This window comes from Mirounga leonina, unplaced genomic scaffold (genome assembly GCF_011800145.1).
Source record: "Mirounga leonina isolate KUSES-001 unplaced genomic scaffold, KU_Mleo_1.0 Mir_107, whole genome shotgun sequence".
NCBI classification, from domain to species: domain Eukaryota; kingdom Metazoa; phylum Chordata; class Mammalia; order Carnivora; family Phocidae; genus Mirounga; species Mirounga leonina.
The window spans coordinates 4,028,252-4,053,300 of NW_023270233.1; the positions used below are offsets into that span (position 1 = coordinate 4,028,252).

The 25,049-nt window shown below is 39.3% G+C and overlaps 1 protein-coding gene across 7 annotated transcripts in view; it reads right to left on the minus strand.

The window, feature by feature from the left end:
* The window catches only part of LOC118018668 (RUN and FYVE domain-containing protein 2), a 46,218-nt gene extending 24,195 nt beyond the window's left edge, over positions 1 to 22,023 (minus strand). For 2 of the 7 annotated variants that reach the window (XM_035017406.1, XM_035017463.1), the window contains exons 1-11: positions 21,464 to 21,778; positions 19,752 to 19,925; positions 15,661 to 15,778; positions 12,118 to 12,219; positions 10,154 to 10,277; positions 9,912 to 9,973; positions 8,439 to 8,504; positions 4,445 to 4,514; positions 2,157 to 2,258; positions 1,898 to 2,014; positions 1,180 to 1,347 (exon numbers count right to left, since the gene is read on the minus strand). In XM_035017406.1, coding sequence (XP_034873297.1) covers positions 1,180 to 1,347; positions 1,898 to 2,014; positions 2,157 to 2,258; positions 4,445 to 4,514; positions 8,439 to 8,504; positions 9,912 to 9,973; positions 10,154 to 10,277; positions 12,118 to 12,219; positions 15,661 to 15,778; positions 19,752 to 19,925; positions 21,464 to 21,668 — 1,308 coding nt within the window. In that variant the 5' untranslated portion in view covers positions 21,669 to 21,778. Of the gene's footprint in view, positions 1 to 1,179; positions 1,348 to 1,897; positions 2,015 to 2,156; positions 2,259 to 4,444; positions 4,515 to 8,438; positions 8,505 to 9,911; positions 9,974 to 10,153; positions 10,278 to 12,117; positions 12,220 to 15,660; positions 15,779 to 19,751; positions 19,926 to 20,784; positions 21,013 to 21,071; positions 21,432 to 21,463; positions 21,779 to 21,905 lie in introns of those variants that run through there. The other 5 variants (XM_035017435.1, XM_035017414.1, XM_035017455.1 and 2 more) reach the window with 5 other exon arrangements.
* Between the last annotated feature and the right edge of the window lie 3,026 nt (positions 22,024 to 25,049).

Here is a 25,049-nt window from a genome sequence, read left to right on the forward strand (position 1 = left end):
CATTAAAAAAGAAATTCAGATAGGTGATTTGTTTATTCTTTGATACCTATTCCATTGCTACACTACTTAAGCTTCCATACAGAAAAAAAGTCACTGGTTTTTATTACCAATATAGCACAGCTAAAAACCAAATCCTTCATACAAAAGTTATTTTCAATTTACATTAAACTCAAGAAATTCTAAGAATTTAAGAATGAGCCTTACCTCCAAAATCTATAAAGAACTTATCAAACTCAACACTCCCCCAAAAAATAATCCAGTTACAAAATGAGAAGACATGAATAGACACTTCCCTAAAGAAGACATCCAGATGGCTAACAGACACATAAAAACATGCTCAACATCTCTCATCATCAGGAAATACAAATCAAAATCACAATGAGATACCACCGCACACCTGTCAGGATGGCTAAAATTAACACAAGAAACAAGAGGTGTTGGCAAGGATGCAGAGAAATGGGAACCCCTTGCACTGCTGGTGGGAATGCAAACTGGTGCAGCCACTCTGGAAAACAGTATGGAGGTTCTTCAAAAAGTTAAAAATAGAACTACACTATGATCCAGCAATTGCACCACTAGGTATTTACCCAAAGAATACAAAAATATAGATTTGAAAGGGGTACATGCACCCTGATGTTTATAACAGCATTATCAACAATAACTATGGAAAGAGCCCAAATGTCCATTGACTGATGAATGAATAAAGATGTGTTATATGTGTGTGTATATATGTGTGTGTATGTGTGTGTGTGTATATATATATATATATATATATATAATGGAATATGACTCAGCCATCAAAAAGAAGGTCATCTTAACATTTGCAACGACATGGATGGAGCTACAATGTATTACACTAAGCAAAATAAGTTAGAGAAAGACAAATACCGTATGATTTCACTCATGTGTGGAATTTAAGAAACAAAACAGATGAACATATGGGAAGGGGGAAGAAAAAAGAGGGAAACCATAAGAAACTCTTAATGACAGAGAACAAACGGAAGGTTGTGGGAGGGATGTGGGTGGGGGATGGGCTAGATGGGTGATGGGTATTAAGGAGGGCACTTGTTATGATGAGCACTGGGTGTTGTATGTAAGTGATGAATCACTGATTTCTACTCCACTGTAGGTTAACAAACTATAATTATAATAAAAATTTTTTTAAAAAATGATCCTTACCTGCAACTTTTGATACATTTCTATGTTAATTGCTTTAACTTCCTCTAGTTGTTGCCGAAGGCCTATCAGAGTATCCTGCTTCTCATGGATATCTTTCTCCAACAACTTCATGGCAAGTTCAATTTCATGTTTCATACTAACTTGTACCGCTAGCTCATTTTCCACATCCTGCAATTTCAACATATCCTCAATTCACATACCACTTCAGGATGTCAAAAGTCAGACACACGACAGTTAATGACAACATGAAGAATTTTCTATTCACTATGTAGACTATTTTTTTTTAATGGCTTCATGTCACTAGGTATATGTCTTTTTATTTTTTAAGGATTTTATTTATTTATTTATGTGAGAGAGAGAAAGAGAGCACAAGCAGGGGCAGCAACAGGCAGAGGGAGAAGCAGGCTCCCTCCTGAGCAAGGAGCCAGATGTGGGGCTCGATCCCAGGACCCTGGGATCATGACCTGAGCTGAAGGCAGACACTTAACGACTGAGCCACCCAGGCGCCCCATCTATTTTGTTTTTTTAATGCTGGTCACAATCCATTCATTTCAGATTATAACACAGTTTAAAAACACTTGATAAAAAAAGAATCTGAAGGGGTTGTAAGGGGGTGAGATTTCTATCCCACAGCAAGGAAGATAAAGCTAAAAAAAAGATTTTAAGTGATGCTTAAGGGTAAATTATTATTATGATTATTTTTGCTAATGTAAACTACCTGTCTTAACTGAGATTCATCTCGAAGCTGCCTTCTGGCTTCGTTGTACATTTCATCCAGCCCCTGCCGAGAATGCTTGTATGTTTGAAGCTCAGTTTCCACATCCACTTTGGTAACCTAAGAAGAAAACATCAAGCTTTTTACTGTGTCATCACTACTATCAATACAGCACAGAAATAAATATCCAGTCTATGCAGAAGTCCCCAAAAGTGGCAATTTCTGACACAAGACTGTGTGTTTGCAAACAGTCCATACTTACCTCCAGGTGCTGCTGTGTTTTCATCAAAATCAATTTATTTTCACTTCGTAATTGATGATTTTCTTCTTGGAGTTTAATGATATTATTTTTTGCTATTGCTAACTAAAAATTATGAAACAGGGACAAGAAAAAAGATTTTAAACACCTTTACTTATACTTGCTTTACAAGTTATGATCATCGCTATAAACAATAGAATACAAAAGCTTAAAACTAGTCAAATGTTTCACATCTACAGAAGCTTTCATAAGAAAAATGTGCTAGTATCCTAAGATACCAATAAAAAAATTGAACTCTTATTTCTAGTATTTCCTTTTATTAGTCAAAATATATTGTTAGTTAAAACATATCATGCATATCTGATTTAAGTATGTTCTGAATACAAAGTATCATGAAACAATAAGACTGTAAAGACCTGTGTAAAGATAAAAAATCTATAAGAAGGCTGTGCTATCATTGAAAATGTGATACAGACCTTCATGATAACCAAATAGGACACCCTCTGAAATAGATAACACTGAGTGACCATCACAAATATGAGACATTTTTCACCATCGGAGTTAAACTAAGTGGCTTGGTTCTGAGGCCTACAATGAAAAGAGGGATTCCAGGAAAGGAAAGCAGGGACCATCCCCAATGTTGGCTTATAAATAAATTTCTGAACACTTCATCAGGGATATAACTTGAACTTCACAGTGTGCCTAAGGCCAAGAAGAAGCACAAACTAGAGAGCAGCTCTAATGGTCCCAATCTATCAAACTACCAAATGGTCCCGATGGCCAAGAGACACATGACAAGATGCTCAACATCACTCATCATTAGGGAAATGCAAGTTAAAACTACAATGAAAGACTACCTGTCAGAATGGCTAAAATCAGAAACACAAGAAACAACAGGTGTTGGCAAGGATGTGGGGGAAAAAAAAGGGACCCTCGGTGCACTATTGGTGGAAATAGAAACTGGTGCAGTCACTGTGGAAAACAGTATAGAGTTTCCTCAAAAAATTAAAAATAGAACTACCCTACAATCCAGTAATTGCACTACTGGGTATTACCCCCAGAATACAAAAACACTAATTCAAAGAGATACATGCATCCCTGTTCACTGCAGCATTGTTTACAATAGCCAAACTATGGAAGTGGCCCAAGTGTTCACTGATAGATGAATGGATAAAGAAGATGTAGTGAGTGGATGGAATGTTATTCAGCCATTAAAAAGAATGAAATCTTGCCATTTGCAACAACATGGATAGAGCTACAGAGTTTAATGCTAAGCAAAATAAGTCAGAGAAAGACAAATACTGTATGATCTCACTCATATGTGGAATTTAAGAAACACATGAGCGAAGTCAAAAAAAGAGAGAGAGAGAGAGACCAAGAAACAGACTCTTAACTATAGAGAACAAACTGATGGTTACCAGAGGGGAGATGGGTGGTGGGATGGATGAAATAGGTGATGGGGATTAAAGAATACACTTACCATAATTAAAAAACGAAACAAAAGAGAACACTATCAAGCGGTCCCAAACTATCAAAATAAAGATACATTTGCAGTTATGCAAGTAATCATGTGCTCCCTGGTTTGGAAAAATTAGGCCAGTTCTAAAAGAATTAAGAATTTTAATTAACACAGGAAGTAGGGTTCAGAGCACTCATGACAGATTTCTTCCTCTAGCCTAAATAATTCTGAAAATAGAAAGCAGTAACTCTGTGGATTAAAAAAAAAAAAAACTTATCTAAAGCAACTTTACAAATAGTATTAAAAAGAGAGCAGAGATAAATTTCCAGTCTGGGACCACCAGATAGGCGCTCTGACAACGCAGGAAACCAAAGCACACGGGATGAGGTTTATACTTGGTTGGGTGGAGAAAGGGTGGCCATGAGCAGGTAGTGGTGCTTGTAAAGAAAAGTAATCTGAATAGTGGAACAAGACAAACAGTATCATTTTAATGGGAATTTCTACCTATAGGTGATTCACTAAATAGAGGTCATCCAGATTTTAAAGAGAATCACAGCTTATTCATAGAAGGGCTTGTATAAGTGTCATCTTTGGGGCTCATTTCTAGGAGTATCTCAAACAACTCACAGATTTACCAGAGAATTTACCTGAGAAAATGTGGTTTCTCTAGAACTTATAATCATCAATTATAACTATATTGCAAATATTCCATCATAAGGATGAAAATGTGCACCCACGCACATGCACACTTAGTGTATTCATACTTAAAATGGAAAAGGATCAAAAATACTCAGTCCGTGTAAGACAACTATCCATGGCTGGGTTACAATACCTCTTCAATCAGCTTAGTATTTGACTTTTCTAATGAGTCAACTCTTGAATGGAGACTGCTGACTGTGCTGCTGAAATTAATAAAGAAAAAACTCATTCAAATCACACAAATTCACAAAAGTAAGAAAAGGTATGTTATCCTGGACTTACCATGTTAACTAACATGCACCGACTATCCTGAATTTGTGAGTGTGGGAAATTTCATTAAGTTGGATAACCAGATTTGGCTAGGAAAGCAATAAAGACTGGAGCAAAAAACTCGTTTCTATTAAAATTCCACTTTATGCTGCTCATTATTTTTTGCTGTCTTCTTAGAGTCTTTCTTACATTTACATTTTAATACTTAGGAATGAATTCCACACAAAGACTACCAAGTATTATTAAAATTAAAAATTAACTTTTAAAGGATGAACTTTAAACATCCACTTTATAATTAAATGGCTTAATAAGCATTTACAGCAGTCTTCAACACAAGCCCATTCTGTTTCCACTCTCCACTTTCATAATCACTTAAAGACCTCTAAAGTCACCCATAGTTTGGGAAATGTGAATATGAAATTCACATCAGGTACCCGGACAGCCAGCAGCTAAGCAAACACCCTGACTTTCAAGGATATAGCTAAAAGTCAGGTTAAGCCGAATGAACTTGGTTTTTTTGTATTTTTGTTTAAATTGATCAAGATTGGACATTACTGTACATTTTTTTCCTGCATCTTTATAAATCTTGATAAAAAATCGTATTTCAAACTGTACAGTCACCAGAAGTACACAGTTATCAAAAATGCACACACTTCCCTTGGCATCTCCGAGACTGGACATTATTGTACATTTTATTTAGTTTGTTTTTCAAGACCTTGTTTCTACCACCTCAAGCTTTAATAACATAATATGCTGTTTACATCACAATAAAACCTATCATAGATTTAAACAAATTTTATACCAGCCTCAGAAATAAATATTGGCATTTTAACTAGTGAAACAAATCTTTTTTCATTCATATTAAATCATTTTTAAATATTATCATTCTTAGGGAAACAACTTGAGTTTTTCACAAACAGCAACAGGGTATCCGGATGGTGAGACCTTAACAGGTGTGGGACTAAGAGACAGAGGACCAAAGTTAGAGTCCCTGCTTTTCTACTTTCTGTGTCACCTTGAAAGCTGTAAAACCTTTCTGAGCTCCAGTTTCTTTACCTATAAATCAGATAATAGGGGCGCCTGGGTGGCTCAGATGGTTGGGCATCTGCCTTCGGCTCAGGTCATGATCCCAGGGTCCTGGGATCGAGCCCCGCATCGGGCTCCTGGCTCAGCGGGGAGCCTGCTTCTCCCTCTCCCTCTGCCTCTCTCCCTGCTCATGCTTTCTCTCTCTCTCTCTATCTCTGTGTCTCAAATGAATAAATAAAATCTTAAAAAAAAAAAAATCAGATAATAATATCTGTCCTACCTTTATGTAAGAATCAATAAAATATTAATCAAAAAAGCACTTTTGAAAATAAACCCTCAATAGTTTTCTTTGAATGAGGGATAATATGTGAGTTCTATTTTTTCTTTATCTGTTTTCTATATTTTTTTAAGTACTCTAAATATACAAAAACATTCTAACTGGAAAAACAATGAAACCTTTTTAAAACCGTAAAATGTACAAAACTAAGGCACTAGCACTGCTGTAAATGATTTAAAACACAATTTCAAAGAGAATGAGAAAACTCCTTGAACCAAATGGAACAGACTCTAAGATAAACTGTTGAGTAAAAACAGTGAACTACAGAATAGTGTAAAAATTATGCTACTTTACGTGTAAAAAAACTGAGGGGAAGGGAACTTTAAGAAAATATATGCATATTCTTATTTGTATAAAGTATCTCTGGAGGCATACACGAGAGCCTATTAATTAGTCCCAAAGAAGGAAACCAGGTGATTGGGTATCAAGGAGGAGGGAGGCTTTTTGTTCATGTTCCTTTTGAAGTTTAAACTATGTGACTATATATATATTTTTTAAAGATTTTATTTATTTATTTGAGAGAGAGCAAGCACGAGCAGGGCAGAGGAAGAGGAAGAAACAGACTCCCCGCCAAGCAGGGAGCCCAATGCAGGGGATGCAGGGCTCGATCCTAGGACCCTAGGATTGTGACCTGAGCTGAAGGCAGTCGCTCAACCAACTGAGCCAACAGGCGCCCCAAACTATGTGAATATATTACCTGTTGCCAAAAGTGAATAAAGCTTTAAGAGTAAGTAAATAAGCAATACAAAGTTGCATTTAGAAATATAATCTCAGAATTACAAATTAGAAAACACACATACATACACATATATTTCCTATGACATCTTTTATTAAAACTGTGATTAAAAAAAAGATAATGATACAAGATATTTCCTATCTCTCCAACTTCAGAGAAAGCAAGAGTTACAGCTTCTTATCTTTCTAAAATGGGAAAATGTTTAATTTTATTTTCTGACTACTGAACGAAACTTAGAAAATCAGAAAAGTATAAAGAATAAAATAGAAATTATCCATAATTTCATCACCCAGAGACAGTCATTTTTGCTAATTATTCATTTTAATTAATGGGAACAGTCTCCATTTCTAACTATGTAGCAAATATTATTCACTTTACCTGTGCTATCTAGTCCAAACTAAAATGTACTATAACTGTAAAATACACATTGGCTTGTGAAGACAATACAAAGAAAGAATATAAAATACCTCATGAATAATTGTTATATTGATTACATATTGAAATAATATTTTGGGTATACTGGGTTGAATAAAATATATATATATTTTTTAAAGATTTTATTTATTTATTTATTTGAGAGAGAGAAAGAAACAGCATGAGAGGGGATAGGGCCAGAGGGAGAAGCAGGCTCCCCGCTGAGCCGGGAGCCTGATGTGGGACTCGATCCCAGGATCCCGGGACCATGACCTGAGCCAAAGGCAGTCGCTTAACCAACTGAGCCACCCACGCTCCCATAAAATATATTTTTAATTAATTTCATGTTTTTTACCTTTTTAATGTGGTTACTAAAAATTTTAAATTATCTATATGACTCACATTTTATTTCTATTAGTCAGAACTGCACTATACTATTTTACATATTGATCTCAGAAATTCTTACAAGTATTCACTGACAGCTTCAATGCCCAGGTGACATATATAAGGAAATAAAATATAAGGAAAAACTCCCACCATGGGAGGCGACAGCCACATTTACACATGAAGCTCTTTGAAGTAGGAAAAATGAATTTGTGAACCATAAAAATGATATAAACTTCCACCCTATCTAGCCTTTTCTTCTCAAGGATACAGGGATAAGTTTGAAATTCTGTCTTTATTTTTTTGACCCCTCCCCAGAAGTTCTATTTTTAAATTCTCCAAATGTTCTATCTGAAAATCTGACTCTTGGAAAGCCTGGGTGGGTCAGTCAGTTAAGCGGCTGCCTTTGTCCCAAGTTATGATCCAAGGATCCTGAGATCAAGCCCTGCATCGGGCTCCCTGCTCAGCGGGGAGTGTGCTTCTCCTTCTGCTGTTCCCCCTGCTTGTGCTCTAATCTCACTCTCTCTCAAATAAATAAATAAAATCTTAAAAAAAAAAAAAATCTGACTCTCATTTTTGAAAATGAATTAGCTCCAATAATTCTCTGTATTCTTAATTTCTATTCTCTACTCCCTCAACCCTTTCTCAAAGATGTTTAGTAGGGGGCACCTGGGTGGCTCAGTTGGTTGAGCGACTGCTTTCGGCTCAGGTCATGATCCTGGAGTCCCGGGATCAAGTCCCGCATCGGGCTCCCTGGTCGGCAGGGAGCCTGCTTCTCCCTCTGACCCTCCCCCCTCTCGTGTGCTCTATCTCTCTCATTCTCTCTGTCTCAAATAAATAAATAAAATTAAAAAAAAAAAAGATGTTTAGTAGGAAGGAATAGGGTAAAGTGGACCTGAAAAGGGTGTAAAAAACCTCTACGACAATAGTCACAAATATCCAAGTATCCATAATACTTACTTCAGTTGTCTATTTAATTCTTCAACATAATTCTTCTGGTCTAATATGGCAGCAATTTGAACATTCCTAAAGAGGGGGAAAAGCAGCTTTGTGTCAGTTGGAAAGGTATTTACTGAAGGACCAAAAAAATGTCTACGTCGCCTAAAATTGTTATAAAACCATAATGGCAAAAAACATTATCTTGCCTTTAAATAAAATTCAAGAATCTTTATAATAATGTAGCAGTAGGCTGTGTACTAATTATAACCTTTGTTAAGTCTAGTATTAGCAAGTAATCTATTTAACAATACCATTAAAAAGTATATTTAAGAACTCTTTTGCATCAGTATGTTTTTTAATTAAAATACATTTGACAGGGGCGCCTGGGTGGCTCAGTTGTTAAGCGTCTGCCTTCGGCTCAGGTCATGATCCCAGGGTCCTGGGATCGAGCCCCGCATTGGGTTCCTGCTCAGCGGGAAGCCTGCTTCTCCCTCCCCCACTCCCCCTGCTTGTGTTCCCTCTCTCCCTGTCTCTGTCAAATAAATAAATAAAATCTTTAAAAAAATAAAATAAAATACATTTGACATATAACTATACATTTAAGGTGTATATGTTAATGTGATACATTTGTGATATGATTGCCACTGTAGCAATAATTAGCACCTCTATTATGCTACATAATTATCCTTTCTTTCTCTTATTTGGAGTAAGTATATTTTAAATTTAAACACAGATCTTGGAATAAACTAGCATTTGTAAGCTTGTGAATAATAAGCTTTCATCTCTTTTACAGCAAAAAAACCAGCAATTAAAATGGGCCTCAGGAACTACAAGTGTGACCAAAAGCCATACTTCAGACTAACGCCACCTCCTTCTATGTGATTTCTGCTTTGTAAAACTTGTATATGGAAGCTAAATGAAACAAAGCAGGAACTACACACAAAATAAGGAAATAAAAACTACATTGTTAAAAAAAAAAAAAAAGCTACATTATCAATAGATGGACCTCATGGTGATTTGTAAAGAGCTACATAAAAAATACAACATGTGCGGGGCGCCTGGATGGCTCAGTCGGTTAGGCAGCTGCCTTCAGCTCGGGTCATGATCCCAGGGTCCTGGGATCGAGCCCCCCATCGGGCTCCCTGCTCGGTGGGAAGCCTGCTTCTCCCTCTCCCACTCCCCCTGCTTGTGTTCCCTCTCTCCCTCTGTCTCTCTCTGTCGAATAAATAAATAAAATCTTTTTTTTTTTTTTTTTTAAAGATTTTATTTATTTTTTAGAGAGCGAGCGAGAGAGAAACAGCATGAGAGGGGAGAGGGTCAGAGGGAGAAGCAGGCTCCCTGCTGAGCCGGGAGCCCGATGTGGGACTCGATCCCAGGACCCTGGGATCATGACCTGAGCCGAAGGCAGACGCTTAACCATCTGAGCCACCCAGGCGCCCTAAATAAAATCTTTAAAAAAAAAAATACATGTGAAATAACTTATGAAAATCATACCTTTCTTTATTTCCAATATCTTCTTCATTCTTTAAATACATGGAAAAATCAATCACTCCAACCTAAAGTAAATCATGTTATTTTTAGTTAAAGGGGAGAAATATTAGAAGTACAGTTAACATGCAACTGAAATTCATTCTTAATTTTTCTTTAGTGTTTAACAGTACTGTTTACAACTGGATCCAAGAGGAACAGCACAAACTAAAAACACTCTGCATTTGGTACAAGTCACTTTCACTTACTTGTGAGTCTAAATCTTCTCCCTTTACACACAGGTTAGCATCTATCACATTCAGGCCAACCAGCAGCCCAACAATTACTGCTCCTTCTTCTTCCATCATTAGTGCATGATACTCATAAAATTCACTGTGGAAATTAAAATAAAAACCTTAAAACACAAATTTACTTCAAACACTAAATTTTAAAATCTCAGCCCCATAATATAAACATGGAGCCCATACAAATTTGGTCTCTTCAAATTAGCCTTTCTATATGTGAATAACTTAAACATTTTGAAATGTTAATGTCCATGTAAACAAGGTAAAAGAATGGGGCTGAAAGAGATGAAAGAGGAAAAGGAATTTTGAGAGAAAGAAAAGAGAAGCAAAGAGATATAGATCAAAAGAAAAAGAGGCATCACTGAGGCCTGGAATGTCTGGGACTCTCAGAAGACATACTGACTGTTACTGATTTGATTACAATACTTTTTATTAGAGTTGACTTTTTAATTCTAGGATTTATTAAGAATCTTGGGATGAAGACTAAGGTAGGGAATGAACATATGAAACATTTCCAAAGCCCATGTTCAAATCAGTGTATTTGATATGTATATTGCAAGTGTTCTTAATAATCATCAACTAAGGATGGTAGGACATCTATATCCTAAAAAATGTTCAAACGAGATCTGTGAAAGAAACAGGACAGTCTAAAAACTAAGACTTGACAATTATGTATTCATAGAACTAATTATCACTGTCTCATGCCTTCCTCAAGAAGTTCCATGTACTATTTAATCACTTTAATTGACCTTCACAATATTATTGAGAAATTACTGGTGCTTAAAGTACAGTCATTCTCATTTAACAAATGGGAAAACCAAGATGTATGACCAGAGTCATAAGTACTACCAAAAATGACCAGATTCTCCAGAATATCAGACAGGCACTCCAAGAGAACAAGGGCAAACAGAGGGACTGCTATGGGTCACCCCCTCTAACAACTGATTACCATACTCTGAAAGTCTGTCTTTAACATCTGGCCTTCTATTATTTACTTATTTATATATTTACTACATGAAGGCAATTTATTCAAGAAGTTAATACTGAAAACAAAAGTTTCAGTGGGGGTGTTATCACAGCTATGTTCAGTATTACATTTTTTAAAAGGATGAATCCATTCTCTGTTAAATAAAAAGCTTCAAAGGTAAACAATGAATGGTCTGAATGATAAGATGTATTCCTGAAATTGAGCAGATTTCAAAGTCAGTGCATAGACCAGGCTATTTATAAGCTCGACTTCCCATCAACCTCAGCACAATGTCAACTAACAATAACAAGTTAATGTTTTCCAGTCATCTTCACTATACCACTTAATTGCCAGCACTCACTGGCCTTCAATTGACAATTTAAAAAGTGCCCACAATACGGCCAAAGCAACAGTTTAGACATTCAGGATCTAAACCTGTTGGGGTGCCTGTGTGGCTCAGTTGGTTAAGTGTCAGACTGCTGATTTTGACTTTGATCTCAGGGTTGTGAGATTGAGCCCCAAGTGGGCTCCGCCCTGGGAAGGGAATCTGCTTGGGGTTCTCTCTCTCTCTCCCTCTGCACCACCCACCATCTTCCTCTCTAAAATAAATAAAAAATAAAAAGAAATTTGTCAGATTAAAGCTCCCAATCCCAATACAGACTTTTATTTGTAGAATTAACTGTAATTTAGAAAAAAAATAAAACTAGCTTAGAAATATAACATATAAATAAATTTTCCTCTTATTGGTCAATACAAAGCTTATGGTATTCAGTTTTTAGGCTAGTTCCTGATCCATGTTATGTCCCTACATGATTTTCTCTCTCATGTTGCTCTTCTTTTTTTTAATGCCATCTTATTGTATTTTATGTATCCTTTTGTACTACATCTTTAATTCTTTTTGGAAAACAGGATATAAATGAAATTTCAAAAATGGAAATGAACATGACTTAATGGTACTAACCTTAAGAGATCCCTCTGAATAATTAAGCAACGCAGGTAATCAGCCATTTTTTTTTGCATGAGGGCTAATCGAAGCCACGCTCTTGCACGACCCAGGGGGGTCCTAAAAAGCAAAACCAACTGGTCAGAAGACAGTCTCAGTCCATATATTATAATAGACTACATATTCTATTGCTGTCAAGGTTCATATTAATAAAGGAAAACTGCAATTTATCATGGTTTTGTCTGTTTCTAGAGGTGTTTTGGGTTTTTTTGTTTGTTTCTAGTTTTTTAAGCCAGCTCTTTGAACATGCAAACCAATCCCTGGGAGCTATTTTTTTTTTTTTTTTTAAGATTTTATTCATTTGCGAGAGAGAGAATGAGAGACAGAGAGCATGAAAGGGAGGAGGGTCAGAGGGAGAAGCAGACTCCCTGCTGAGCAGGGAGCCAGATGCGGGACTCGATCCTGGGACTCCAGGATCACGACCTGAGCCGAAGGCAGTCGCTTAACCAACTGAGCCACCCAGGCGCCCCCCTGGGAGCTATTTAAGTATCTAAGGTAAACCTGCACCTACAGGACATCTAGGTACCATTTTATGCCTTGGAAGAGATGATGCTCTAAATACTGAGGATTATCTCTACAAGAAATATTTTGACCGAATGGGCTTAACTGTCTAAAGATAAATATGTAAGGTGCACCTGGCTGGCTTAGTCAGTAGAGCATGTGATTTTTAATCTGCAGGTTGTGAGTTCAAGACCCACACTGGGTATGGAGGTTACTTTTTTTTTTCTTAAGATTTTTAAAAAACATTTTATTTTATTTTATTATGTTAATCACCATACATTACATCATTAGTTTTTGATGTAGTGTTCCATGATTCATTGTTTGAGTATAACACCCAGTGCTCCATTCAATACGTGCCCTCTTTAATACCCATCACCAGGCTAATCCATCCCCCCACCCCCCTCCCCTCTAGAACCCTCAGTTTGTTTCTCAGGGTCCATAGTCTCTCATGGTTCGTGTCCCCTCCGATTTCCCCCCTTCATTTTTCCCTACTTTTTTTTTAAAAAATATAATGTATTATTTGTTTCAGAGGTACAAGTCTGTGATTCATCAGTCTTAAAAATGGATATGCAAAATGCATCAAATAAAGCAATATAATGCCTTCAAAAAGTAACTGACATGATATCTGAATTTTAAAAATCCTAACAAATTAAAAAAAAAAAATCCTAACAAAGCTAGGAGGGCACCAAGCTGGTAATCAAAAAGAGAGAAATCACCAGGCTGCTTGTTATTTTTCAAATGTTTCTCTAGGAGGTTGTCCTTAAAAAATTCAATCTCCTACCTCTTATCCAAGTTTGATCATTTAGTAAAAGTAAAAGCAACTTTTACAGAATATGTATGGTTTTTCAAAGAGAAAGATTATCATTCACACTTTTATGTTTTCTTATACAAAGAATGTTTTGGCATGTAGTGTGGGAGGTAAGTTAATCTTCACTACTAACAGCTAATGAGCTTCTTATGGTTTAGCAGTTGAATGAATACCATTGTTCAGAAAACATTTTTTACTTTTGAAGAGTTAGGCTTTTTAAAAACAATTTGAACATATATTTTCATATTAAAATGACCAAATCTTATTTCTTTTTTTTTAAGATTTTATTTTTAAAGTATTCTCTATACCCAACATGGGGCTTGAACTCACAACTCAGAGATAAAGAGTCACATGCTCTACTCTCTTTTTGAGAGTTATGATTCCCTTGCTATTTCACTCTAAAAACTAGGTTTGAGGGACATCTGGTTGGCTCACTCAGTCAAGCATGCAATTCTTGATCTCAGCGTCATGAGCTTAAGCCCCACACTGGGCAGAGAGATTACTTACAAAAATAATAATAAATAAAATAAAATTTAAAAACTGGGTTTGAATCCTGGCTCTGCCACTTTTTAACTGTTAACTCCTCTGACCTTTATTTTTAACATCTATGCAATTATTGTAATAATCTCTACCCTCTAAGACTGATGTAAGGACTAAATGAGATAATTCATGTAAACCAATTATTTTATTACCCTGAGACAGTACTTAATAAATAGTAGCCATTTACTTTTATCATTCAATTAAATACAACCTAGAAATATTTGGATGTTGTGTTATCAGCCAGAAAACACTACCATATTCCCTACAACATGTAAAACCCTCAGGTGCCTGGGTGGCTCAGTTAAGCGTCTGCCTTCAGCTCAGGTCATGATCCCACGGTCCTGGGATCCAGTACCACATCAGGCTCCCTGCTCAGCGGGAGTCAGCTTCCCCCTCTGCCCCTCCCCCTGCTCCTGCGTGCTTGCGCTCTCTCGCGCCCTCTCTTGCAAGCTCTCTCTCTCTCTCTCTCTCGCAAAAATAAAAAATCTTAAAAAAAACAACTGTAAAACCCTCAATTATAAAGCTAAGAGAAAGCAAACTGGTAATCTGACAGAAAATGCTAAGAAAAAAAGATTATCTCATTCACAAGAATTAAGATAAACTAAAGGAAAGCGTAAGAATTTAGCCTTAACAACACCTTTATGCCTTTATTCAGTTTTTACATTATATATATATTTGTCTAGTGAAATGGGCAGGTGACACTATAGGTCCCAATTTTTAGAGAAAGAAAAGGAATTTGCACAAGCCCCATATATATAAATGGCTTATCTGAGAATTCTAATCTCCTGAGCCTTTGCCCTGGATTTGGTCTAAATCAATCTTCAGGGGCGCCTGGGTGGCTCAGTCATTAAGCATCTGCCTTCGGCTCAGGCCATGATCCCAGGATCCCAGGGTCCTGGAATCGAGCGAGCCCCGCATCGGGCTCCCTGCTCAGTGGGAAGCCTGCTTCTCCCTCTCCCACTCCCCATGCTTGTGTTCCCTCTCTCGCTGCGTCTCTGTCAAATAAATAAAATTTTTTAAAAAGTAAATAAATAAAAATAAATTAGTCTTCAACAAATAGTTATTGGCTGCCAACTAGCTTACTACTGCAAACTAGCTTAACACTCAGGAAACAAATGCATAATTGATACATCCTATCTTAAAGGGACCTGCTGTTTCCTGCAATACAATGTAGAATCAAAGTGATATAATAAAGGAGTGAATATAGTGATAGGGTATAGAAGAAAAAGCAGTTAATTCCTACTGAAGGGACTAAGAGAAATTTCATAAAGGAAATGAAATTTGAACTGAGCTATAAAGAAAGAACAGAATTTTATTAGGAGAGAATGGAATAAGGCTATTTAAGGCTGAGAGAAGATAATAGAGTGTGAAGTACTTTCAAGGAACAGTAAATATATCTCTGCAGTTAGAAATGAACAATAAGGGCGCCTGGGTGGCTCAGTTGGTTGGGCGACTGCCTTCAGCTCAGGTCATGATCCTGGAGTCCCTGGATCGAGTCCTGCATTGGGCTCCCTGCTCGGCAGGGAGTCTGCCTCTCCCTCTGACCCTCCCCCCTCTCATGTGCTTTCTCTCTCTCATTCTCTCTCAAATAAATAAATTTAAAAAAAAAAATCTTTAAAAAAAAAAAAGAAATGAACAATAAGATTACTTACTTAAGACCAGGCAAATCCCGGACACTGGCTCCTATTTCCTCTGCTTCTGGGTACAGCTTCTCCACCAGTTCCAAGGGGCCCCAGATAGTTTTGTTATAACTCAAAAATGATTTTCTTACTGAGAAAAAAAAAAAGCATATATAATGCATACAACTTCAACATATAAAATTGTCATAACTTCCTTTTATTTAGTTTCAACATTTCTAACTTAAAATACAGTTATTCAAAGACCTTCCGCTCTTATCACTACACAGTCCTGTGGATCAGGAACCTGTTCATCAGGATCCTGATATTTTTCCTTATCAGAAATATGCAAAAAAAATGGGGCGCCTGGGTGGCTCAGTTGGTTAAGCAGCTGCCTTCGGCTCAGGTTATGATTCCAGGGTCCCCGGGATCAAGCCCCGCATCGGGCTCCCTGCTCGGCGGGGAGCCTGCTTCTCCCTCTCCCTGCCTCTCTGCCTACTTGTTCTATCTCTCTGTCAAATAAATAAATAAAATCTTTAAAAAAAAAAAAAAAAGTGGGCGCCTGGGTGGCTCAGTTGGTTAAGCGACTGCCTTCGGCTCAGGTCATGATCCTGGAGTCCCAGGATCGAGTCCCGCATCGGGCTCCCTGCTCGGCAGGGAGTCTGCTTCTCCCTCTGACCCTCCCCTCTCTCCTGCTCTCTCTCTCTCTCATTCTCTCTCTCAAATAAATAAATAAAATCTGTAAAAAAAAAAAAAAAATGGAGAAAAAAAAAAAAGGAAAGAAAATATGCAGCTTGGCCATTCTTCCTTATCAGAAATATGCAGGCAGGTAATTAAAGTAAAAAAACAACTGGCCTTATTCTTTACCAGTACCAAAATAAAAAGGCTGACAGCCCTAGCAGGTTGATCTTTATCAGTTTATTAAATAAACCAAGGACAAAAAGTTATTTTACTCTTAACATGAAAAATTGTGACTTATTTTATACTGAGAATCAGGTGATAGAAAACCATGAAATCACTATACATTTCTTTCTTAATCCTGACCAGATCTCCTGCAGATCAAGGGCGCCTATCATACGCACCACCCAAGGACAATCACCAAGATAGGCAATTTTTCCTTGGGGGATAAAAAAATCAGCACAAAGGAGCTTCATAATGATTCATCAAGACAAGCCTATGATATGACTGTTAGGACATGCCTTATGATATTTTGTCAAGCAAAGGAATTTTAAACTCAGGGAAGAGCTTAAAATTTAACTGTTTGGCCATCATTTAGCAAATTCCATTTCTGCAGCCTAAGGGAAAACAAAGATAAAAAGTTTTTCAAAAAGCAAACTAAAACTCAAGGTGTTATTAAAATTTAAAAAAATGTTTAAATGTGTGTGTGTGTGTGTGTGTTTTAATTTATTTATTTGACAGAGAGACGCAGCGAGAGAGGGAACACAAGCAGGGGGAGTGGGAGAGGGAGAAGCAGGCCTCCCGCAGAGCAGGGAGCCCAACGCGAGGCTCGATCCCAGGACCCTGGGATCATGACCTGAGCCAAAGGCAGATGTTTAATGACTGAGCCACCCAGGCACCCCTAAATGTTTTTAAAAATTAAAAAAAAAAACTAAAACTAAAACCAGAAAACCCTTAAGGTTGTTAGATCAGACTGGTGAGTTCCTGGTGTACTGAAAGAAGCAGAAACTGATAATATCAAGAGCAGGCAAAAATGTGGGGAAACAAACACTAACATCCACTGATGTTTGATAAATCCATGAAGCCTTCATAGAGGCCAGTTGCCTATATCCTTTGACCCAGTAATTCTACTCCTAAGAATCCTATCCTAAAGAACAAGTATACAAACAGCACAATTTTAATGTGTTTAACTGGAAACAACCTAAGGGTACATTAAGAGGAGGGCAGTTAAGTAAGTTTTGGTATACATATACTATGAAATTTTACAGTCATTAAAAATGTGATAAAGCCTCTATATAAATGGAAAAACCTCCAAACCATATCAATTTTAAACAAAGTCACAGAATAATAATACTTATAGCATAATTCTATGCTGAGTAAAAGAAAAAAAAATGGAAAAGAGAAGAATGACAAGGATTCCCTTTAGGGAAATGAATGGAAGAGAATGAAGGAAATGGTTTTTGCTCTAGGTGCTTCTATGTTGTTTGATTCATGTACAAAGAGAGTAGATTTCACTATTATATAATTTTTTAAAAATTACTTTGTCTTCAAAGAAATAGTGGAATCTAAAAACACAAAACAAGGGGTGCCTGGGTGGCTCCAGTTAGCCTTTGCCTTCAGCTCAGGTCATGATCCCAGGGTCCTGGGATCGAGCCCCACATAGGGCTTCCTGCCCGGCGGGAAGCCTGCTTCTCCCTCTCCCACTGCTTGTGTTCCCTCTCTATGTATCTCTCCGTCAAATAAATAAAATCTTTAAAAAAATAAAAATAAAAATAAAAATAAAAACAAAACAAAACCCAGACGCAAATACAGAGAACAGACTGATGACTGGCAGAGGGTGCGGGCAAGAGGAAATGGGTAAAGGCGGTCAAAGGGTATAAACTTCCAGATATCAAATAAATAAGTCATAAGGATGTAATGTACAGCATGAGGACTACAGTTAATAATACTGTTGTATATCTGAAAGTTGCTAGGAGAGTAAATCTTAAAAGTTCATAAGAAAAAAATTTTTAACTATGTACAGTGATGGATATCAACTAGACTTATTGTGCTGATCATTTTGCAATACATAAAAATATCAAATCATTATGTTGTGTACCTGAAACTAATATGTTAATTATATCTCAATAAAAAATTTTAATTTAAAAAAAAGAAGAGTACTTTAATAACATCACATAGGGTTTCTCAAACTTTGATGCCAAGGCTCCTTTGGCAGTACCTTTTATTAAAATTTGAAGTACATTTTATTAAAACCATGTTTATGTTTTGTGCTGTTTACATTTACTCCCACTTTCATGTACCTTAGTCAGAACTTCTGGGCCTTCCCAACTTACCCATGTTCCTAGTATACCCACAAGGAACCAAGCTTCTTTTAGCTTTAGAACAGTCACTTTAGTATAAACTCTTACATAGGGGCGCCTGGGTGGCTCAGTTGGTTAAGCGACTGCCTTCAGCTCAGGTCATGATCCCGGAGTCCCAGTCCTACTCGGGCTCCCTGCTCAGCAGGGAGTCTGCTTCTCCCTCTGACCCTACCCCCTCTTGGGCTCTCTCTCTCTCTCTCTCAAATAATTAAATAAAATCTTTAAAATAAAATAAACTCTTACATAGCCCTCCACACAGCTGATCAAAAGAAGTAGACACCAAAACTAACAACAACTGTTTTTACAATAAGTAAAAGAACAGTTATTATAGGGGCGCCTGGGTGGCTCAGTCGTTAAGTGTCTGCCTTCGGCTCAGATCATGATCCCAGTGTCCTGGGATCGAGCCCCGCATCGGGCTCCCTGCTCGGCGGGAAGCCTGCTTCTCTCTCTCCCTCTCCCACTCCCCCTGCTTGTGTTCCCTCTCTCGCTGTGTCTCTGTCAGAAAAATAAAATCTTTAAAAAAAAAAAACAGTTATTATACAATGTATATTAAATAACTAAATCTAACATAAACATTTTACATGAAATGATAAATCAGTGCCAACTGTGTAGAAGAAAATATCCAGTATTATCATCATTCCCAGGGAGCACTTACATTTCTACAATAATCCAATCTGAAAGACAGTCTTTCTAGATACGTTCCAGTGCCAACGAGGTTTATATTTCAACAATTATTTTAATGTATTTGTTCAATAGGGCTCAAACTAGTAATAAGACTTCATATTGGAATCACTAAGCTTAAAAATTTTTAAATAACTTTAACTGTCCTAGAAAATAGAAATCAGATTATATTGAGAAAAAATGAAAAATCAAATGTTTTTACGAAACACTAACTAGGTATTCTCTGAAGACAACTTATTAGAAAACATAAAGCAGTAGGCTATTCTCTCCCCAAGCCAACCCACCCAGTAATTTTAAATGTAAAGCAACAATAATTATGGTCTCAACAAATATCACATTTTCAAGGATGTTTAAGACGGAAATAGTGGGATTCTAAACTTAATTAGTTTTTTTAAAATCTCAGGATACCTTTAAGACCGTGTTTCAGACAATGTTCCATAACAACAAAGAACTGCTGCAAGGGGGGATAGTCAGAATCCAAAGTGCGGCCAAAGCTTAGAGCAGATTCAATGAGTCCTTTGATACTCAATTTAGCCATGTTTAACAAGTTTGCTCTCTCTACAGCTGTGGGGTCTTTTGTAGCTGAAAGCACAAGAAAGGAGTCCAACATCATTTGCAAGACATGACATTGAAAAATACACAAACCCTTTCATTCCCCTATAAAAACAACAATGGTTTGTTTTTCCTTGGTTGACAAATTAGTCTCCCTAACTAATCCACACCCCTAGGTAACTTCTCTTTATGTCTCTCTCACACATACCACAGAACACTACCATGCCCACCCCAGACAAAGTTTATGAATTATTCTCAAAATCTTGCAACTTGGTTATTTTCTGGTATTTATTTTACTTTTGTGGTACGTCTTCAGAGAGAACGAGGTTTTTGTTTTTGTTTTTGTTTTTGTTTTACTTTTTGTGGAGATAAAATTGGAGTAATAAACAACATATTTAAGAGTCTCGTGCAAAAGGTGGACAGCAGGCACGGTCCAAGGATGAATATTAAGGCAAAAAACGTTCAGAATAAACTGGCAATAAAAGGCGGTTACAATTCCAAGATTACAGTATCATCCATAAACATGATGGGTTAAAACACACCGACAAATAAAGGAATACAGGAGAAGCCATTCAATTCTTTCACTCATTTTAACCTCTTTCCATCTTGTTTTCTCATTGCAACTGTAATTCTGTATTGCATAACTCCTTTATTTTCCCAGAGGAAATAAAAGCAGTCCTGTTTCTCATTTAAGTTCCTTGCCCACCCAGCTGATTCAGTCAAAAACTAAGTTAATAGATGCACTTAAAAAAAAAGAAAAACTGATTAGTAATTGATACTTTCAATTCACAAAAAGCTATTTTTTTCTTTCCCACAAATTCCATCCTTAGTTAACTTAGAAATTCAGATGTTCCCGCATATTCTCGCCACTGTTCCCACATATTCTCACCATTGCTGTGACTGGCAGGAATATTTTCAGCAAACAGATGACAAAATGAAGTGCAGAAAAATGAAGCACTTAGTATAACGTTTCATAATCTCTGGCAAATTTACTAGTCCAAGTGAACCAAGTGTCTGTTTTTCCTTCACTGAACAAAGTCCAGGGTTCCCAATTATCTAGTATGCGAGTTCTGAGCTGATAGCTAAGCGCGAAGACTGACACGGAATCCTAAGCAACTAAAAATGCAAACAGCCACAATCTATGACCAAGCTAGCTGGTAGAAAATCTGCACACACATCATTCCTTCAAATCTGCATCGTCGTATGATTCCCTCTTTTTTTCGGGGGCGGGGGGAGCCACTTGATGTTTCATAATCTGTACCAATCCTCCAGTGCCCATTACGATACGCGACTTGCGATGCGACAAGCAGACAAAGGGCGCATCTGCAGCTGTTCCGAGGCGGGTCCGTGCTGGGGGCCGGCAGCTTCCTCGCCCCAGGAGCGTTTACACGCCGGCCGCGCCCCGCCCGGGCTCGCAGATGTGTCCTGCGGGTCGCAGCCCCAACAAGGCCAACGGCCAGTCCCCGCATCTCGCCCGGGCCTGGAGCCCCCTCTCTGCCTCCCTTCCTCCCCGCAGCAAGGCTGCCCAAAGGGCTCGGGGCGCCCAAGGACCCCCGCGGAGGGCTCACCCGGGGTCCTGCGCGGCATCGCTGCACCTCTCCCGCCCTCGGCGTCGGGCACCCAGGCCAAAACCGGAGACGCGTCTTCCCTCCGCCACCCCCAAACCTGAAAAGTCATCGCCCATCCCCGACTGTTCCACCGGTCTGGGAGCGGCCCCCCGGGCGGCCCTGTCCTCGCTCCTTGGAAGCCGCCGGACCGCGAGCCCTCGGCCATTAGGCCCTAGAACCGGGGCGGGGACCTGAAGGAACGGGGGGCGGCCGCGCGTTGCCATGGCGACCCCGGGCGCCCCCGAGCCACCCGCTGCCCCCGCCCAGCCCCAGGCCCGGGTTCGGGTTCGGGCTCCAGTTGCTGCCCGAGCCCTCGGTGCCCACCACCAGCAGTCCTCGCCCGGCCGCGGCCTTCAGCCTCGGACGGAGAGCGGGGCGTCCGCTCTCGGTCCGCTCCCCTTACCCATGGCGGCGGCGGCGCGGTCTCGGGCGGGGACGCCCTGGGCCCCGCCAGCAGCTCCCTTCAGGCGCGCGGCGGCCGCCACGGCGTCTGCCACCCGGCCCGCCGCGGCCCACAGCGCTCCCGGCGGCGGGAGGACGCCCGGGCGGCCCCGCGGCGCCGCGAGTGGGGCGGGGGGCCGCGCGGCCTGCCACCGGCGGGAGAGAAACCCGCCCTCGCCGGGCCTCCTCGCGTCCAGCCGGACCGGAAGGAGAAGGAAGAGGAGCGTGAAGGAGACCTCGCGTGTGCGGAGCCGGAGGCCCGGCCCTGGTCGGACTACCGACCTCTCCCCCGGGGCTTCGCCAGGGCGCTGGGGCTGCTTTGCCAAGGGGTGCGAGCCACGTGCAAACGTTTTCGTCCACGCGGCGGCGGGGTTCATCTGATACACCTGACCGCTTCCCTTCACGCCTCACAAGGTCTTAGGGGAGCAAAGGAATTTAGAAGACCCGAAGCAATTAACAGGGGGCAGACCTCTGCTGCAACTAGGCAGCCCAAGCAGGGCATTTAAACCAGTAAATGCACGGGCAGTGGGAAGGGCCGCACTTATCAAGGGGCAGACCTGTAGAGATAAAGTTAGCCTTTTCTCATTTCGGGGAGGAAGAAGAACCCTCGTGGTCAGATGACACTAGGTTAAGCTGTATCAGTTTGGGGAAAGTAAGCTATTACGTAGTTAGATTAGCAATTGTTAAGACAGTGGCTCAGCTAGAAAGACCGAGATATTTCGGCTCTTTTTCTCTTCATCACCTCGGCCAGTATAGTTTTATGTTTCTTTACCTCTTTTGGTTTTTTAATTTTCTTTACTGTGAGATAATGATACATGGAGAGGAAAGTATAAAACAAACCGTAATGAGCAGGCTATGAAGGTGCCCGCACGAGTCTCCTCTCCACAATGTCAGCTTTATTCAGTCACAAGGCAAGGTTAACGTAATTATAAAGCAAGTTCAGGATTTCAAACTCAATGACATTTCACCATGTGATTAACGTGGCTTCTTCCTAGGCACACAAAGCAGAACACAAGCCACACAACAAAAGATAACAGGGAGTAGGAAGTTAAGGAACCAAACAGGTTAGTCTGTGTGTGCCCAGCTGAGATAAGGCCTCGTCTTGTCAGGGTCACCTCCAGGCACTTACTGCTTATTAAGTTCTGTTCTAATCAATTAAGCAGAGCCTTCAGCCGTAGCTACCTTTTTATTTTTTTTAATATTTTATTTTATTTGACAGAAAGAGCGAGCGCACAAACAGGGGGAGAGGCAGGCAGAGGGACAGGGAGAAGCAGGCTCCCCATTGAGCAGGGAGCTGGAGGAAGGGCTCGATCCCAGGATCCAGGGATCATGACCCAAGCCTAAGGCAGACCTGCTTAACCGACTGAGCCACCCAGGCGCCCCAGCGGCTGCCTTTTTTAAGCGGTTAGACATAGAGGGTGTCTGAGGAGTATGACAGTTTGCTAAAAAAAAAACCTCCCTTTTTAACTAATGATGTACTATATGTTGGCTAACTGAACATAATAAAAAAAATTTTTAATTTAAATTTAACAAAATTTCGGGGCAGATCAGGGGCGCCTGGGTGGCTCAGTCGTTAGGCGTCTGCCTTCGGCTTGGGTCCTGGTCCCCAGGTCCTGGGATGGAGCCCCGCATCCGGCTCTCTGCTCAGCGGGGAGCCTGCTTCTCCCTCTCCCACTCCCCCTGCTTGTATTCCATCTCTCGCTGTGTCTCTCTCTGTCAAATAAATAAATAAAATCTTAAAAAAAAATAAATTTAACAAAATTTTAAAAAGAATAAACCTGCTGGCCTGTAAAAAACAAAAACAAAAACAAAAACCTCCCTTTTTAAAAAAGGATTTAATCAGTCTTAGGCCCCTGCAGAGCTCCTCTGCTTCAGCTTGTTATCAATTCTGGGGTACCGTCAGCTGGTGTTGGTCTTGGTGTGGGTATCTGATTAATGCAGTACCCTTAAGTGTTTGCGTCATTGCTTGACATGGGCCCTTGCTTGACATAAATGACTCCATCTTGCTCTCTACATACAGTTTAAAGAATCATTATAAAGTGAACAGCTGGGTGACCACCACCAGATAAACTGAGCACAGGATGGAGCCATCGTCCTTGGGAATTACCCCTAGCCACTACTCACCATCCCCCTTGAGGTAAATACCATTCTGGCTTTTATGAGAATCATTTCCTTGCTTTTCTGTTTTCTGCCTTGCAAGATGTGCCCCTAAACCATGTAATTTATTTTTGTCTGTTTATAAACTTTTCACAAATGGAATAACACCATAAATTACTTGTTTCTTTTGTTAAGATCATCCATGTCCAAGAGAAGTTCCAGGTTGGGGTGTTTGGGGTGTTTCAAAGTTGTATATATATCCTTATGCCAATGTCCAAGAGTCATTAGAGCATATAATTAAGAATAGAATAACTGAAAATAAAGTCTGCCTTTCTTTAAATTTATGGGCGGGATGCCTGGGTGGCTCAGTAGGTTGAGCGTCCGACTCTTGATTTTGGCTCAGGTCATGATCTCAGGGTCATGAAATGGAGCACCCTGTTGTTGGGCTCCCACGCTCAGCAGGGAGTCTATGGAGATTCTCTCCCTTTCCCTCTCCCTCTGCCCTCCCCCTCTCATGGTCTCTCTCTCTAAAAATAAGTAAATTTTTTAAAAATTTTTTATTTAACATATATTATTTGTTTCAGGGGCAGTAAATAAAATCTTAAAAAAAAAAAGTTACAAGCTATATCTTTCATATTTAGGCCTGTTATTGCACCCAGACTGGATTTTAGTGAATGGTGTGGAACAGGATCAAACTTCATTTTTTCTACAAGTATAGCCAACTATCCCATTATCCTCTCACCACTGATTTCCATATTCCCTCTAGTATCAGTGAGCATGTAATTATATATCAGTTCCTAGGCCAAAGTCTTTTCATTTTCAAAAACCACCCCATGAGGATGGAATTGTCTCCACTTTGCAGATTAAACTAGCCTCTGAAAGGTCAAATGACTTCAGAAAAACTAAATGACAGAACCAGAATTTGAACCAATACAAAAGTAGCGTCGATTTCCATAATCTCAAAATGTAGGTTTTTAGTGTTTCAAGGAGTCTAAAATTCATTGCATGT